The sequence below is a fragment of the Colletotrichum godetiae genome (assembly GCF_030913485.1).
Source record: "Colletotrichum godetiae strain CBS 193.32 chromosome Unknown BDP55scaffold_4, whole genome shotgun sequence".
NCBI classification, from domain to species: domain Eukaryota; kingdom Fungi; phylum Ascomycota; class Sordariomycetes; order Glomerellales; family Glomerellaceae; genus Colletotrichum; species Colletotrichum godetiae.
The window spans coordinates 127,794-144,554 of record NW_026851252.1 but is presented as its reverse complement, the minus strand read 5'-3'; the positions used below and the strand labels follow the sequence as shown (position 1 = coordinate 144,554).

The following is a 16,761-nucleotide window of genomic DNA, read 5'->3' as shown; positions in this document are numbered from 1 at the left end:
CTGCTTTTGCGGGATGCTTGGGCGTAGGCGCTCCGAATATGATTAACCAGTCGTTTTCTACTGGCACATACCCGATTAATGCCAGTCTTATCCCGGGCATGTTGTAGACGCAGCAGGATATTCCATCGAATTCGTTCAGTATGCATATCGGCTCCGTCTGGTTACAAATCGGAGGATCACTGATATTCGGCGGATACGATCAAAATCGACTGGCTGGCGAGGTGCTCGCGTCAGACGGGGATTACACTGATAACCCCATCACCTTGAGAGACATCAGCATCGAAGTTATCCAGGGCGTATCACCTTTCAACTTCACAGTACAAGACAGTCTCCGCCAGGACGGCCTCCTCGCTGCTGGAAATAACTCGATCCAGAACGGACTCCTCGTGTCAATCGACGGCTGTGCTCCCTACATCACCCTCCCGAAATCAACATGCGATAACATCGTCTCACACCTCCCAGTGACATACGACACACATCTCGGATTGTATTTATGGGATACGGAATCGGCAGCGTATACACGAATCGTCTCCTCGGCGTCAACACTATCCTTCACCTTCCTCTCCGGCACCAACACCGAGCCCCTAACGATCCGCGTGCCTTTCCTCCATCTCAACCTCACACTATCAGAGCCTCTTACAGAAAAGCCAACGCCGTACTTCCCGTGCTTCAACAGCGGGTCTGGTAGATACGCCCTGGGAAGGGCATTCCTACAGGACGCTTTCCTCGGCGCCAACTGGGGCCAGTCCAAGTGGTGGCTCGGCCAAGCCCCGGGTCCCAACATTCAGCTTTCCTCCAGCGTCGTTGCTATTGAAGAAGCTGATACGGTGATCAAGACAGGGGAAAATGACTGGGAGGAGTCGTGGAAAGGGGTATGGAAAGTTCTGGGACCGGACAATGATAGTGGGACAAGCCCGACCGAGTCCCCGGCTGATAATCGCCAACCAACATCCGCACCCGCAACCACCATCTCGACCGGAGCTATAGCTGGTATAGCTATTGGCGGTGCGGCTGTGCTTGTTACATTTGGCCTGGGAATCTTTTCCTGGCGTCGTCGAAGCCGAAAGAGAGGGAGGGAATCAACAAAGGAAAGGGAGCCACCACAGCATAAACATGACGGCTCACAATATGATTCTCGACCTCCTCCACAGACGGAGCCAGTGGAGGTGTACGGATCGATTCCAACATATAAAGGGAGAAACAAAAACGGAAAGCAATTAAACTCGCTCGAAGATCCTCGCGCCGACCGCGTTGAGCTGCCTTAGACAGATGGACGGAAATGTAGACAGGAGGAAGAAAGACGAAGTTCAGCGTCTCTGTCGGTGTTTAATCTATAGAACCATAATACGATACCCTTTATTTCATGTTGCGGACACGAAAAGAGCTTTCGACTAGAATCCACATTCAAAGAGAGAAACGAGTAAAGCCGAGTCGGTATGAGTCGTGGCGTGTTATCATGTCTGCGAGCCACAATGAACCAAAGTCTGGTTCGGCAGTTTTCTATGGCTTACAAACGCTGCCTCAACCGCTGGTTGACAAGCCACGTGAATCTCGAGTGTCGCTACTTCATGCATGAGGCTTTCAAGCGAGGTGTGACCATATGAAGTTTAGCCGGTAGTCACAATGTAAGCCAAGGAAGCGCTTCCGAGATGACCCTCATGTTAAGTGATTCCTGGTTCACTTCACAGACAACATCGGACTCAAGCACTTCTTATTTCGGTAATTTATATCCAAACTACATGGTGGATCGTAACAAAAGAATCTTCATACATCATCATGAGCAGTTTGGTGCTCTCTGTACATTTTCAAAAATGATATGCATATCCAATCTTGATGGATACCTTCGACCTCCTCTTCCTACGCGTCAACAGTCAAACGTGGTGAAGTATGCCTAAGCCTTCTGGATGAGACTGTCAAAGAGGGGCTTGAGGCTCTTGGCACTCTTCTTGGGGTATCTCTTCTGGTCGTTCTCATAGTCGACAAAGGTGACGCCGAAACGAGTCTCGTAGCCCTCGGCCCACTCGAAGTTGTCCATGAGGGACCATGCCATGTAGCCCTTGACGTTGACACCGTCCTTCTCGTGGGCGTCGGCCATGGCCTTGACGTAGCCGTCAAAGTACTTGACACGGAAGTCATCCTCGAGGATCTGCTCAAGGGGCATATCGTTCTCGCCCTTGAGGGAAGTACCATTCTCTGTGACGTAGATGGGCGGGTAGCCGTAGCGCTTGGAGAGCCAGACAAGGAGGTTATGGAAGCCCTGGGGGTTGGGGCGCAGCCAGAAAGATTGGGTCTCTTCGCCAATGTTCTCGCCGCTCTTGGATTCGAAGAGACACTCAAGGTTGCCGAGGAAGTCATCTTCCTCAGGAGTGGTGGTCTTGTGCTTGATGTAGTTGGCCGTGTAATGGTTCATGCCGTAGAAGTCATTGGATCCCTTGACAAGGGCGAGCTCTTCGGGCGTGAACTCGGGCAGGCGGTCGCCAAGCTGCTTGAGCATGGAGTCAGGGTACTTGCCAAAGTAGATTGGGTCAGCGAACCAGGAGATGGCGAACTCGATCTTGCGGTCAGAGGCCTCTACATCCTCAGGGTCCTCAGGGTCCCAGGGGTAGGTGGCATCACCGTTCAGAGTGATACCGATCTGGCCACCGTTGGTTGGCTTGAACTCCTCGCGGTAGACCTTGACTGCGCGACCGTGGGCGACAAGAAGGTTGTGGCCAACAATCCAGGGCTCGCGGGAGGAGTCACCGATGGCGGACTTGCTGCGATCCGAGGTGTGACCGGGGGCGAAGAAGCCACTGCTGTAGCCGAGGATGGAGGAGCACCAAGGTTCGTTGAAGGTGATCCAGTTCTTGCACTTAGGAATGGCCTTGAAGACGATGCGAGCATAGTGCTCAAAGTCAAGAGGGAACTCCTCACGGTTCAGGAGACCGCCGTAGCGCTTGTCGAGTCCATCGGGAAGATCCCAGTGGAAGAGGGTGATGAAGGGAGTGATGCCAGCTTCAAGGAGGTCGTCGACGAACTTGACGTAATGGTCAAGGCCGGCCTGGTTGATGGGGTCGTTGCGACCACCGACAGGGATGATTCTCGACCAGGCAAGGGAGAAGCGGTAGGTGTTTGCGCCAACGGACTTGAGCAGGGCGATGTCTTCGGCGGTGCGGTTGTAGGAATCGCAGGCGACGGCACCGGAGCTGCCATCGGCAATCTTGCCGGGAATGGCGCAGAAGGTGTCCCAGATGGAAGGACCACGGCCGTCTTTCTCAGCGGCACCCTCAACCTGGTAACTGTAGTGGTGGACAAATAGCGTCAGCAGGGGTCTCGCATGTCGTGTCGTTGCGGTCACTAAATGAGGGGAGAGGGGGAAAGATGAGAGAGTGGGGGCAAGTCGGAGGGGAAGTGGAAATTTGCAGGCGGGACGGGAAAGACGGAGGGAGGAGGGCGAAGTGTGGTGGGAGAATGCTTGTAAGTCGTCCGAATCGGGATGTCGGCGGGAGAAGGCGCGAATATGCATGGTGATAACAACCAGGGCTCTGGGGATGGGCCGAGCCGGATTGACGATGGGATGAAATACGTACGATGCGGTGGCAAAGCCCCAAAGGAAGTCGTTGGGAAGAGACATGATGGGCGGATTTGTAGAGTAATCTGCTAGGTACTGTAGAAAGAATTGGTATTACGAATCTCAGAGTTGGCGGTGCTCAGCGAGACACCTACACTAAGACTGACGGATGGAGGGGGTTTCGATGGGCTTGACGGTGGGATGATGATGGGTCGGCCAAGAGTAGATGGATAACCCCGACAAAAGACGAACCACCCGATAACAAGTAGCTAAAAGAGGTCAAGAGTAGAGTTGAGATGTAGAAGGAGGCGACGGAGAGAGGAGGGAGCAAAAGGGAATCGTACAGACGGGAATTGAGGTGCTGCCACGATACTTATAAGATGCAAAATAAAGACGGAAGGAAGCAAAGCGGCGCAATTAAAATGGCATTGTGACCTTGGGATGGACGGGGGGGTACTTGAACGTCCTGGTAGGTTTAGGCAAAAGTGAAGGTAGCCAGATACAAGGATTACTTGAGTATAATAAACTAAGGTAGACAGGGAAGAGAAAAAGATGGGACAAACACCCGCATCGTGTCAAGGTATCCGTACCAGGTGTGCAGGTATGTAGTGAGGTACAGACCACATCAGACAATGACATGGGATGAGTGGACGTGGTATCAGGTAGCGCCTTGGTCAATCTGGTACTCAGGACGTCTCCAATGTCGGACCGTCGACACCGAGAAGCTAAGACCAGAACATGGCCCGAAGATGGATGGTGTTGGCGTTGGCATTGGAGGCATGGGGTCGGAGGCGTGATCTGACAAGTTGTCTTCTTTGCCCGCCGGTACCGTCTACTTCAAGTGGTGTATCTCGTCACTGGGTAAGATGGCGCGGGGATTTTCTCATGGTAGAATGTGCATAGAATACCGAAAAGAAGCGCATCGTCATGTTCCATTCGCTAGAGTTGGCAGAGGCCACGGAAAGGAAGGTACCTATGTCAACGGCAGCTGCCGCCAGTAAAGTGACCTTGTGCAACCTTGATGTACATGTGCAGTTGTGCAGAGGCAAGGTAAGGTAGGCACGTTCTCATCACGATGCCTCCTTCCGAAGATTTGGAAGCAAACCAGGCAGGCACGGCAGGTAACGACTTCCTATGTTCCTTGGGGTTTCTTCGACCCGACACCCAACAGGGGGAAGTGCATCTGCGCCTAGGCCAGGGGCGCCTTCCATTACCCCGCCGTGGGGTCCCCTTTTTCCCAAGTGCCCCCCATTTCTCTCCTCTCCGCCGCTTCCCAGAGTTCTAGAGAGCACACGACGGCCCGTCTATCCGTCAAAACATGACCTTTCTTCTGCCCAGCTCGTCTTACCAGCGCCATCTCCCACCAGCCTCCAAGAGCCAACTCGAAACACGAACAAACCTCGATCCCTCACCTGACGATCTCCGAACCCATATGATTGGGCACTTGTCTCTATTCGGCACAAGCGCCAGCATGAATTCGCTACAGCTTCTGCAGCCCACGCACGACGTTGTTGTCTTTACATATCACACACATTCTCTACAGATTGCGTAAAACACACTTGTCTCGATACACATGCGCGCAACTGGATGGGCGGCGGCATGCATATCGCCAAACGTTGTCGCCAAAACTCCGGTGACGGCTCAATTCCGCCGGCCGCTAGCGCAATCCGCTCTGACCCCAATGTCTGATTGCCTCGTCAGGGTCGGCTGGTAGCAGACATGCTCGATGCCTGCTCTGCAAAGTCTCGTCCTACGCAATCGCGTCGCATAGGGCGACCGACCATGGCCACGGGGAATCCTCCCGAGGTCTCCTCGACACCCAGACGACGGGTAGCCAGCCGCTACCACCACGATGTCACTTACTTTGGCCACACTCAGTCCAAATCGTCAAAGTACCCCCGGCCCCGCAAAGTAGACCCCGTCGCTTTCGGTGAGCGGACGCCGGACGGGAGAGCCTCCCTCCCACCTCTATCTACATCCGGCTCGTCCAGTGTCACTCCAATAAGCTTCTCCAACTCCGGCTATCGTCCCATAATCTCCGCACCGTCCAGCTCGTTCGTTCCCAGCTTCATAACAAGACTCTAATATAGACGGCATCTCAACTTCAGAACACCTGGCATTACCTCGAGGCCTCTTCCGGGATTTTTGGCTCCATCCGATGCTTCTCTCAAGCAGCTGATGGATGTACAGATACCACTTCACGAACAGCCACGCCCTGTTCGAATTCCAATTCCGCCCCTCCAAGCCCGCCAGCCCCCGTGTAAGCACCTTAGTCTGCGCGATTACAACCTAAACCGCCGTATCACATGAAGAACCACCGATCTATCGTTTCTGCGCGGAGCCCAGCATCTTTCACGGTCGTCAAGGCGATGATGCAACGTTTTGGGTCTACTCGTTTTCGGTTGACAAAGCCGTCTGGCCGGCTGGCGGAGCCTTCGCCTGGAGCCAACCAAGCCTTCGGCTCAGACACCGGAAGCTCAAACGACACAAACACACACAACTACCGGAAAATCATCGGAGATTTTATAACACTTATTCTCTGCTCAGGCATGTGCATACATGGTCGCGTCTACAGCTATCCCAAGATATCTTCACCTTTACTATTATCATCGTTGATACTGCGTTCGATACAGTGTATGCCTGCCCATCTCTTCGAACCGTATCCCAACTCCTACCATATCCGCCATGGAGCACACTCTCTCATATGTGTAAATTGGGAAGACCGTCTTTTGAACTGCTACACTTTTGCGCCAAATTCCAAGACCAACGTGACAAAGTCCGCGCCAGAAGCATAGCTATTGTTTTGGAGACCCTATCCAGAGCCTCACCGAGGTGTACGGAAGCCGGGACGAAGGTGAGCCGGCCCAGCTCGAGACGGCCCTGGACTCATTACGACCTACCCTGCTGCTGCAATGCACGGCATGGGCAAGGCTCAATGCATGCCGTCAACAGCCGCATCCTCATCCTCTCGGTCGTTCATTTTGCGTTTTCCCGGATGATTCGTCGTCATATTAACATCGCCATCCGCTGCTGGGGCCACGTTGGTAGCGTCGTCTCCCTCGGTCCACTCTACAATCTCCCATTCAACCCTAATTTTCCCGTCTTTGCTATGATCAACAACCTGGCTGTGACGCAGGTTGCCCAAACGGGTCCCCTCGATCATGCCCTCGAACCAAGGTACGCCCTGGGTTTCTCTCCCAATTACCGTGGTTGTTGTCGGAGTAGCGGGCTGTTCTTCCGGCTCTTCAAACTCTGGAATCAGCCCCAAATCTTCCAGATCTCGTAGGTCTTCGCCTCGCAGGCTCGCAAGGGTCAGATGGATGAACTCCGCCTCGGTAGGGGGTCTCTCGGTCCAGTAGGACAGCGGCGTGCCGCAGAAGCCGCAAAAGTTTCGTCTCGAGGGGTGGTGGTTGGAGGGTGATTCGAAAACGCGGCGGATCGCGGAGTGCCTTTCGTCCGGGTAGAAGGCGTGGGTTGAGCTATGATACCACGAGAGTGGCACTCGGATCATGGCGGCTAGTGGGGTTGCGAGAGGAACTCCTGCACATCAGACCATGGGTTAGCGGAGCTCCCGCTCTCGAAGAGGTGAGGCATGGTCGGCTGTATGCACGGCGGGATTGTTTGAGAGTGCTCGCCCATGGATATCACGACAAATTGGCGAGACCAAGCGACTTACTGTGCATTGAGTCTGTATGGAAGAGCACCTGCGCTTTCTCGGTCGTGCCTTGCGGGACCTCGATGATGTAACTATTGCGCCCGCACTGGCAACCGCCACGCAACGGTCGTTGGAAGCTACCTTCGCTCATGGTCGTCGTCTTTTGCAATCGGGTCAAGTATTTGAAATGACGGTGATGAGGTACTGAATTGGGGGGGATTAAAAGGCTAGAGTCAAGCGCTCGCAAGTCAAAAGAACAGAGACATTTGTCGATGTTTTTGTTTATTTGGCGATCTTTACCCCAAGCTGCAAGCAGGCAGGTCACTGCTTCACTGCCCCTCCAGTGTGCAGTGCGAGGTGGGATGGCCCAGGATGGGCATCGAAGATTCCAGGTGAAGCTGGCACCTGTCCTGGCCGCCCTGGAATGGTTCCACCGCCCACTTCGCAAGTTTATGCGCCAGTGCCACCAACCCGCCGCGCCCGAATAAGGTCCCGGTTCGGGTCTCGGCGAACCTTCCGCGCTGTCCCGGCCGCTGGGCGATGCTCTTGCGTGGGGCACTTGTAGTCACCTCGTGTACATGTCGGCGCTTCTGCTGCGTGTTGCTTCTGCTGTGCATTCTTACTTATGTCATCTGTCAATGAACAACGAGAAGAAACCTGGTATGATTTGTAGACAGGCCAGGTACGAAACATTCGTGATCTAAAGAGCCCATCGATCATATTCCGCCAAAGTAGTCTGCAATAATACACACTGCTTTCCGACTTCCAGGTTTGATCACCTCAAACGCAAGCCAGGTCGATACATCAGTATTCGCAAGTAGAGTACCTAGCCAACCCACTGTCAACTCACGTTCTTGGGAAACAGCGCCCCCTCAGCCCCCAAATCCAACCCATCCAACATCCCCATCTCAACCCCATCAAGCCGGAACCAAAACACGTCTTCATTCTCCTTAATCCTGCTCGCGCCGCCGCTCTTGGGAAGCGGTACGAATCCGTGCTGGAGAGACCAGCGGATCAGCACCTGCGCCGGCGTGACCTCTGTGACCCCCGTAGCCGTCATCCCAGCTTGAGTCGTCTCTGTCGTCTCCCGGTCCTGCGGATCATCGTTACGATCGTTCGTCTTCCCCACCCGTCCGGATCTCGATATGTTTCCGTTTCGTATACGCCGCCGAACCCGCTCCACAACCTCTCTCAGCACCGGATCCGCCCACCGTCGGCCCCGCGCGAGCGGACTGTATGCTTGTATGAAGATGCCGTTGAGTTGGCAGTAGGCGACTAGGTCGCGCTGTTGACACCATGGATGAAGCTATTCCCACGCTCATTAGCATCCTCTATAAACCTTGCTTTGCACACTGCTAGGTGCCTTACTACGGTATGCCTGTCAACGCCGCGAAGAAAGAACGAAACTCACCTCAATTTGATTCACACACGGCAACCCCCCCTCGCAACCCTTCATCTCCTCCAACGCTGCAATCCCAAAATTACTCACCCCAATCGCCCTCGCTCTACCCTCCCTCACCAGCCTCCCAAGCATGCTCCAAAGATCTCTCCATCGCGCAACGGGACGATGTATGAGGATCAAGTCAACATACCCTCCATCCTCCCCCTCCCCAGCAACTCTCATCACACTCCCCAAAACACTCTCATACATGCTCTCCCCGCCACCCTCCCACCTCCCAACCTTGGTCGTCAAAAACAAATCTTCCCTGGTGACCCCTCCAGCGGATATCTCCACATCTGAATCCCGCTGCCGTCGCAAAAACACCCCAACAGCCCTCCTAACCTCCTCCTCATTCCCATACAGCTGCGCGGTATCGACGTGTCTGTACCCGGCCTCCAACCCCGCCAGACAGGCCACGAAGCACTCCTCCCCTCTGAGCTGGTAGACGCCGAGGCCGAGGCGGGGCATCATTGCCAGTGAGCCCGGTAGCTGGACGGGCTCCTCCATGGTATTGTACAGGTATGGCGATTCCGCTGTAAGCTGATGGGGCCGGCTGCGAGGAGGAAAGCAACAAACAGTTGGGAGTTGAGACATCAAGAACAATCGCCTGCGTGGTCGTAGAGGATGTGCAAAGTTGACTCACTGGCGTTGAGGCAAGCTTGCATGGACCCCACTTGCCTACGGCAAGGTGCTTTGAGTAACACCACCAGGTAAATAGTTCACGCGATACTAGTTGCCAACGCAGTTGGAGATTGGTCGTGATGCAAAATACTCGCGGGGTCTCTTCCAAAAAAATTATTAACCTCTTTTTGCTTCGGCTCCGCGACGCCCTGTCGGTCAGCGTCGAAGTAGATAATCGTAGTGTTACATTTCATCCGACACCCAAATAAAAACGCCCAGCAGCCTCTCCACCCAACCGATAGAGACACCCAGAACTCGGAAGAGCACATTCAACCAGTCTTCTTCTTCTTCTTGGGCCTCTCCTCTTCCTCCTCTTCGTCATCCTCGCCATCATCGCCACCGTCGTCATTATCCACGTCACTCTCCTGGCTGCCTGAGCCAGAACTCTCGTGGTCACTGTCAAACTCTTCGGCAACGTCACTCTCACTCTCAGCGTTGAAGTCCTCGTCAACACTCTCTTCGTCCTCGTCGGCTGAGCCACGGTCCGCCTTGGCGGCGCCGACAACCTCCTCTTCCGAGTCGTCCATGGCTTGGTCGCGCATGGCTGCGGCAATGAGGTTGGTCTCCTCATCGATTTCGTTCTTAACACGCAACCCCTTGAGTCTGAAGAATTCCTCGAGCCCCTTGAGGTCCTCGCGGTTGATGTTGCTGAATTGTGACGAGCCAGCGCCGTTCTTCATTTGCACGGTGATATCAAAAGTTGACAGCGCAGAGACGGCACCGCCGACACGAGAGAATGTGATTGATGCTGTTTGCTCGTAGGCGATGTACGTCGCAGGTTTGGGCACAAACATGAACGCCTTCTCCAAGCAGTACAGGAAGCCTTCGCTGGCCTTGATCGAGCACTTGATGCCGAATTGGTTGCGGTGACTGGATGAATGTTAGCACAGGTTCTCTCGCAAGGATGTCGAGACACATACGTCTGGAAGTCCTTGGCGGGCGTTGTGATCTTCTTGTTGGCAAGTCCTCGGAAGATGTAGGTGATGACTTGGTGAAGAGGCTGCTCGTAGTGAGGCTGGAGTCTGTCCTTGTACCGCTCGTCTATTTGCTCCTCGGTGAGATTAAGATCGATCGTCACCTCCTCGTCCTTCTTGAACTGCATGACGATGAACGGGTATCTTGTCTGACCCTGGCGCAGAGGCGGGTCCAGGCCAACACAAAGCAGCACATGGGTCTCGTCTGGCTTGGGAAGCACCATAAACTTCTTGATGGCATCGTACTGGATCTTGTAGTCATAAGTCTTACCACGGAGGCGGAAAGACGCGTCGTACATGTCGATATCGAAACGACCTCTGTTGCGGTGTCAGAAGCAGTTAAGTCACGGGTAACCGTAGCGATGTGCACATACCTGGGTGTGAGATGGAGAATATCCAGAAACGTAGCGATAGTATCGCCTGCGGTCTCGCCAATCTCGGCCTTCTCCATCAGGGTATCGTAGAACAGGGTGACTGCATTCTTCTCCTCCTCACCGCCGGCGTCGCTACCAGCCTCATCGCCCTCCACTTCCTTTTTGACAGTTCCGGGGATGTAAAACCGCATCTCGACGAGCTGGTCCTTGCCGGCACCCGCCTTCTTGCCCTTGCCGCGCGCACCGCCCAGGTGGCCATTGGTGCCAGTATCGTTCTTGTCCGTGGGAGCTGAGAATTCGACCGCAACCTCGTTACGACCCGCTAAATTGGTGTTTGAGATTTCGGAGTAGGGAATTTCGAACGCAGGGCGGTTCTGGACGTTGAAAGACAGCTCGGCCTTTCCAAAGTCGGCCTTACCCCAGTTCCATCCCCTGAGGGCGTGCTCCCTGTTCTCGAGGGCGGTGCTGTACCAGTTCTTGAAGAGCTTGGCAAGACGCTCGTAGTCCTTCACACCAGACGAAACGTCAGCATTTCATCCTTGTGTCGTCGACCGTCTTGCGCGCAGGTCATTACCTCTTGTTGGAACCCATCAAGCTGGATGATGCGCGAGTCTCGGTTAAGAATCTTGATCTCGTAGCCCTTGGCAGCTCGACTCCACTGCGCCGAAGCAATTGTGCTGTGATCGAGAGTGAAGGTGTCGCCGCCGCCAGATGGCTTCCAGCCGAGACCGCTCTCTGCAAATCTGCACTTGCCGCTCTCCTTGGAGAGGTCTAAGTAGATGCCGTCGAAACTCTCTCTGGGAGGGGGCATCTCGTTAGCTATCGCGCGATGGGGATGTCGAAGACGAAGCAATGGCGCGTGATTTTGGGATGGATGTATCATAAAAGATGCATGGTTTCTCGGTCATTCGACAGGCGTGGGAACCTGCGCGAAAGAAGGAGCGGGTGATGGGCACTCACATAGCTGCCATGATTGCTGGCGAGAGGTCGAAATGTTGAGGAAAGTATCGGCTGGTGTAGTCGCAAGACTGTCGCAGAGAAGGTTCCACTCGAGGCGAAATATTTGAGGTAGTGACGTATGACTCGAATTGCTGATGCTCGAGATGAGTAGGTGGGAGGGATGAAGATGGCGGTGCTTGGAGGAAGTCCCGCTGATGTCGGTGATAAAATTTCGGGCGTTGGCACCTCGCGCTGCACTTTCCTTGTCGCGCAAGGCTACAGCACGGTGGCACAGCGACGACGCGACTTTCGATTAAGTGCAGTGGGCCCTTTCCTGCATTGCTGGCTGAGCTTTCTTTCACCCCACGGCGCGGGTCTATGCGCTTCTCTGTGAAGTCTGCTTACCTAACGTCTACAAGATCCAATACGGTCTAGCGCAATTACCCCGACTTGCCTGGGACGGGAGCTTGAACCTGGTGGGGAGCAACACACTTGCCAAGTGTGGGGTAATTTCCTACCGAGGACAGCCGGGCTTAAGCAGGAGCTGAGAGCTGGAGCTGTCGGGATCGGTCCGTCAAAGTGTCTCAAAAAAGCTGGACAATTGGGGTATGCCAGCAAGGACAGCTAGGCCAGGCTCGGGGATCGGGTAAGTGGAAGGGGATTGTGGCCGGTACATAGCAAGAATGGTTGGCTCTCAATCGCAGCATCGAAGCCCTCTTCCTCTCACTCACCATTTCTTCCTCACTTACCTGTATGTGCCTGTAAATACCAACCTCCAAGCGATTCCAGATTCAGCACGCAGAATCTGCCAATTCGACCTTTATCGCTGCTTTTCATCTCCTAGTTTTGTAGGATAAGCTCGTCCAGTCAACCCTGGCCATGTCGAGCCCGCCGTCTCGTCTCAAGAACATCCTGGGACACCTCCTCTCATCCTCCACTACCAAGAAAGATGAGCCCCTTCCGAACCACCACATACACCAGCTCTCACCAACCTTCTTTCTGGAGCGTGCCGCTGCGATAGAGCCCGATGCTGAAGCCATCTTCCATGTGACAGCCAACGGCCGAACCCTGCGACGGTCTTACATAGAGTTCGCAGACAGAGCGCGCGGCCTTGCTTACTACCTGAAGAAGCACGGCTTCAAGAGGGTGGGCATCCTCGCGCCCAACACGCCCGCCTTTCTTGAGTCCATCTTTGGCATTGCCGCCGCTGGTGGGGTTAATGTGGGCGTCAACTACAGATTGAAGCCGGATGACATCACCTACATATTCGACTTTGCCGAGGTCGACTCAATCATCGTCGACCAGGAGTTCATCCACCTGCTTGATGAATTCAAGGAGAAGCACCCCAAGGTTCCCTTGATCATTGACACTGATACCGACTACACGGAGGGCGCTTTGAGTGGCCCCTTTGATGATGCCGTCTTAGAGGGCCTGCAGTATGATCAACAACATGGTCAGGGCTGGGCCGGCCTCCACTCACAGTCTGGTAATGAGGATGATATGCTTGCGATTCCGTTCACCTCAGGAACTACGAGTAGGCCCAAGGGCGTAGTCTACACACATAGGGGTGCCTATCTGGCTGGTAAGTGACACATGAACCATTTTCAAACCACTTGCCCGACCATTTAGCCGTGCTGATCACATTCTACGGTAGCTGTTGGAAATGTCATCGAATCAGGACTGAACTACCATACTGGCCGTTGCAAATATGTAAGTCATGAGTAAGACCAGCTCATGCTTGCCGTACACCGCTGACTGTCGATTTCTACCACGTAGCTATGGACTTTACCCATGTAAGTAAATCAGGATAGGTTGCCAATGATCGATTGCTAACTATTACAAGGTTCCACGCCGTCGGTTGGACGTAAGAAGCCCTACGCTCTAGTCTGAAGGCTCTTCGGTCTTACTTAAACCTACTGACATGACACAGATTCCCTTGGGCGGTAACGGCTGTCCGTGGAACGCATGTGTGCTTGCGAAAGATCGACTATCCTCTCATCTGGAAATTGCTCAAAGAAGAAGGCATCACACACTTCAACGTAAGTGACTCCTATCCAAGTCATAGAGAAAGTAGTCAGCTGACACAGTGTTTCGCCCGCAGGCAGCTCCAACAGTCAATACTCTATTGTGCTCAGCGAACGAGGCCGAAAAGTTGCCCCAAGAAGTGCGGGTGACTGTAGCTGCCAGTCCTCCAAGTGCGCACTTGTTCGAACAGATGGTATGTGACGCTCCGTCCGGCTGCCGAGAGTCGTCGCATCAGTGCTGACGTGGTTAGACAAACCTCAACCTCTTCCCTGTCCATGTCTATGGCATGACTGAGACCTATGGCCCCATCACCAAAGGGTACCACATGCCATCATGGGAGACCCTCCCAACAAACGAGAAATACGCCAAAATGGCTCGCCAGGGCCATGGCTTCGTCACGAGTCTTCCCATTCGAATTATCAAGACGGACCAGCCGGAGGGCATTCTTATTGATGTTGCCAAGGACGGCAAAGAAATCGGCGAGATTGTATTCTTGGGGAATATCTGCGCCAAGGAGTATTTCAAGGATGCCGAAGCTACCAAGAAGTTGTTCGACGGCGGTGCGCTGCACTCTGGGGATCTCGCCGTCTGGCATCCCGACGGGTCGGCTCAGATTCTCGATAGAGCAAAGGACATCATCATTTCAGGTACGCATCAACCTGTCGAGCTGATGCTTTTCATCGTACTAACGAGGGACTAGGTGGCGAGAATATTTCTTCGGTGGCTCTGGAGGGCATGCTCGTACAACACCCTGATCTTCTGGAAGCGGCCGTGGTAGCGGTGCCTGATTCACACTGGGGCGAGCGTCCTAAAGCCTACGTGACTGTCAAAGAAGGCAAGAGCTTGAAAGGGGAAGACCTGATTTCGTGGGCAAAGCACCAAAGCAACATCTCCAAGTTCATGGTGCCTCGGGAGGTTGAAGTTGTGGACGAGCTTCCAAAGACCAGCACTGGCAAGCTGAAGAAGAATGTCTTGAGAGAATGGGCCAAGGGAAAGAGGGAGTAGACAAGATGAAGAAGAGTGATGTTGGTCTTTCATGTCAGACGCAGCAGCTAGAGACGGTAGACTGAGGGAAGACGGAAAGGGATATGAAGGAGAAGTTTAGCTCTGTCGAGCAAAATAGAAGCAAGATCATGATCACGCGCCACTACCTACACACGATTATACCATGTGCCTTTGCGTAAGGTGGTTCGTCTAGATGGAAGGTTACCTCAAATTAAGACCATTCCAAATGCGGACGGCAGCCAGCCCTGACCCGAAGCCACCTGCAACGGTCAACGGTCAACGGCTAACGGTCCTAACGGCCGAGGCGCCATCCCGCAGCCTCCGTTTCGAGATGCCTAAGATCTTAGTCTGTCATACTGTGACGAACGTCGTGCATGCACATGTACCGAACCAAACCAAGTAGACAGTCTTCTTCCTTATCCCTGAACCCTGTATCCTGCGGCAATATACCAGTAAGAGAACAAGGACGGTAGACACCGGTTGGGTAACTGCCTGAGGTAGGGAAGGAGGAACAGGGGTTCATGTTTTGACAGGACGGGGGAGGAGCGGAACGGAACCTTCAACACCATCGTGCCTGACCGTAAGATGATGTGCCCAAGTACTCCGTACCTTCAGGAAAGATACGGTAGGTGCATCTTACCTTCCTTCAGGGAAGGTTGTCTGTCTCACCTGTTGTTGCCTACATTGTCTTAGGGCAAGGGGCAACCCACAACATCTCCCACAGCAGGCAAGACTGACTGAGGCAGGTAAGGTACCTTAGACTCCTAACGGTACAGAATACTCGAGAAGTAACTCGAACCTCGCTTAGACAAGCTTCCATAAACACACGCACGGGGATCAGGAGAATAGGTCACATGGTCTGCTTCTGAACTTTGAGAGCAAACGTTGAAGCACCAGACAACGGTCGATTTCGCGATGCCCGAGAGGGAGAGTGACCAGACACACCAGACCCCTGGACTAGGAAACAGAAAAGAACGACGCGATGCGTCTGTCGTCGAGCAAAAGACATCCGAGGTTCCGTGAGGCGAGGCAACGGGAACACACCATGAGGTATCCCCTGAAGAGCAAATGGGGAGCTTGACGGAACCAGTCGGCCAGCTTGAGTTGACCAATACGGGGCCTAGTCAGATTCTGTCCAGTACGGATCACATCAGAGTCCCTCATCGACCGTAGGGCAGCGGTCTCAGCCCCCGATGTCATCGGGTCCGTCCTCGAGCTGTGAGTGAGGCACTGGCCCCCCCAACCCGCCCATTTTGAGGATGAGATTTGGCGGGACAACACCCGGAAACAGTAAAGGACATCCTAGGGTTCGCTATGCCTGACACAACGAGTTTACTCCCAATGTTCATTACCTGATGACGCTGCTGCTGTTCACCCCGGAGGGAAGGCTTCTTTCCATCGGGACCCGAGATCATCAGGCTCTTGGCTGCATCCTCACCGACAGATGTAGATCAAGATTTACCCCCTTATCCCACAAGCATTCCCTTGTGGCTACGGAAGAATGGGAGAAAACGCCAGAGGAGCGATACCCCAGCTTCACGGTCGTCCAGCCCAGCCACAGATTATCACCGATGTTGCTGGCTTTGAGGTCCTCCCCTCTCGAAGTCGAACAAAGGCGTCATACAATGACTTGACCAACGAGGAAAGTGGAAAGAAGATTCTTCTGACGCTTGTCAGTCCACTTCCAACCTTGGCACGTGTTGCCAACTAACCGCCCCTGATACGAGCATCCGAGATTCAGGACCACTTGAGTCAGACCTCCACTAGTTTCCGTCAAGTAATGATCTCTTTCCACCACCAACAGAGAACCAACAGACCTCCTCTCTCTTTCATTCTCGGTATCTGTCAGTATGCTCCTCGAGAGAGGGGGCAGCAGCTTTCCGGGCCTGGTGAAACCAAAAGCCAAGTCAAGCAGAATAACTTTTCCGGACGAGAATGCAGAGTACGCAGACACGACCTGAACAGCTGCATCATGCAGGCCACTGTGGGTATAGCTGCTTCTATAACCAAGAGAGATTGGGCGCGCGGGCAAGGCCCTGCTCAGGATTGGGTGACAGAATCCATGTAGGCGCTGCACATACCTTTGGGGGCCTTCCGCGCGCCCCATGCCGTCTATG

The 16,761-nt window shown here is 53.9% G+C and overlaps 6 protein-coding genes across 6 annotated transcripts; 2 read left to right on the top strand and 4 right to left on the bottom strand.

Annotated features, from left to right (window-relative positions):
* Positions 1-116: 116 nt before the first annotated feature.
* On the top strand, positions 117-1,265 carry BDP55DRAFT_542247 (aspartic peptidase domain-containing protein; the record flags this gene model as incomplete). The annotated part of the gene is made up of 2 exons (XM_060568294.1): positions 117-296; positions 339-1,265. Coding segments are annotated over 2 exons (1,107 nt in total), but the record flags the coding sequence as incomplete, so codon positions are not given.
* A 361-nt stretch (positions 1,266-1,626) lies between these two features.
* BDP55DRAFT_646243 (family 1 glycosyl hydrolase) lies at positions 1,627-3,921 on the bottom strand. The gene is made up of 2 exons (XM_060573693.1): positions 3,570-3,921; positions 1,627-3,278 (listed from the first exon to the last, which is right to left on the bottom strand). The coding sequence occupies exons 1-2, from the start codon at positions 3,611-3,613 to the stop codon at positions 1,892-1,894; spliced, it is 1,431 nt and encodes a 476-aa protein (XP_060434880.1). The 5' UTR covers positions 3,614-3,921; the 3' UTR covers positions 1,627-1,891.
* A 2,136-nt stretch (positions 3,922-6,057) lies between these two features.
* BDP55DRAFT_646237 (uncharacterized protein) lies at positions 6,058-7,775 on the bottom strand. Its single transcript, XM_060573692.1, has 2 exons — positions 7,227-7,775; positions 6,058-7,090 (listed from the first exon to the last, which is right to left on the bottom strand). Exons 1-2 carry the CDS (start codon positions 7,354-7,356, stop codon positions 6,483-6,485), a joined length of 738 nt encoding a protein of 245 aa, XP_060434879.1. The 5' UTR covers positions 7,357-7,775; the 3' UTR covers positions 6,058-6,482.
* A 271-nt stretch (positions 7,776-8,046) lies between these two features.
* Positions 8,047-9,153, bottom strand: BDP55DRAFT_690159 (NADP-dependent oxidoreductase domain-containing protein; the record flags this gene model as incomplete). Its single annotated transcript, XM_060576828.1, has 3 exons — positions 8,047-8,241; positions 8,380-8,511; positions 8,617-9,153. 3 exons carry the CDS (start codon positions 9,151-9,153, stop codon positions 8,047-8,049), a joined length of 864 nt encoding a protein of 287 aa, XP_060434878.1.
* A 443-nt stretch (positions 9,154-9,596) lies between these two features.
* Positions 9,597-11,486, bottom strand: BDP55DRAFT_626868 (FACT complex subunit pob-3; the record flags this gene model as incomplete). Its single annotated transcript, XM_060571684.1, has 4 exons — positions 9,597-10,197; positions 10,248-10,619; positions 10,676-11,160; positions 11,190-11,486. 4 exons carry the CDS (start codon positions 11,484-11,486, stop codon positions 9,597-9,599), a joined length of 1,755 nt encoding a protein of 584 aa, XP_060434877.1.
* A 692-nt stretch (positions 11,487-12,178) lies between these two features.
* BDP55DRAFT_646224 (AMP-binding enzyme) lies at positions 12,179-14,807 on the top strand. The gene is made up of 8 exons (XM_060573691.1): positions 12,179-13,196; positions 13,269-13,324; positions 13,391-13,407; positions 13,458-13,478; positions 13,545-13,653; positions 13,716-13,832; positions 13,890-14,286; positions 14,340-14,807. The coding sequence occupies exons 1-8, from the start codon at positions 12,494-12,496 to the stop codon at positions 14,642-14,644; spliced, it is 1,725 nt and encodes a 574-aa protein (XP_060434876.1). The 5' UTR covers positions 12,179-12,493; the 3' UTR covers positions 14,645-14,807.
* The last annotated feature ends 1,954 nt before the right edge of the window (positions 14,808-16,761 follow it).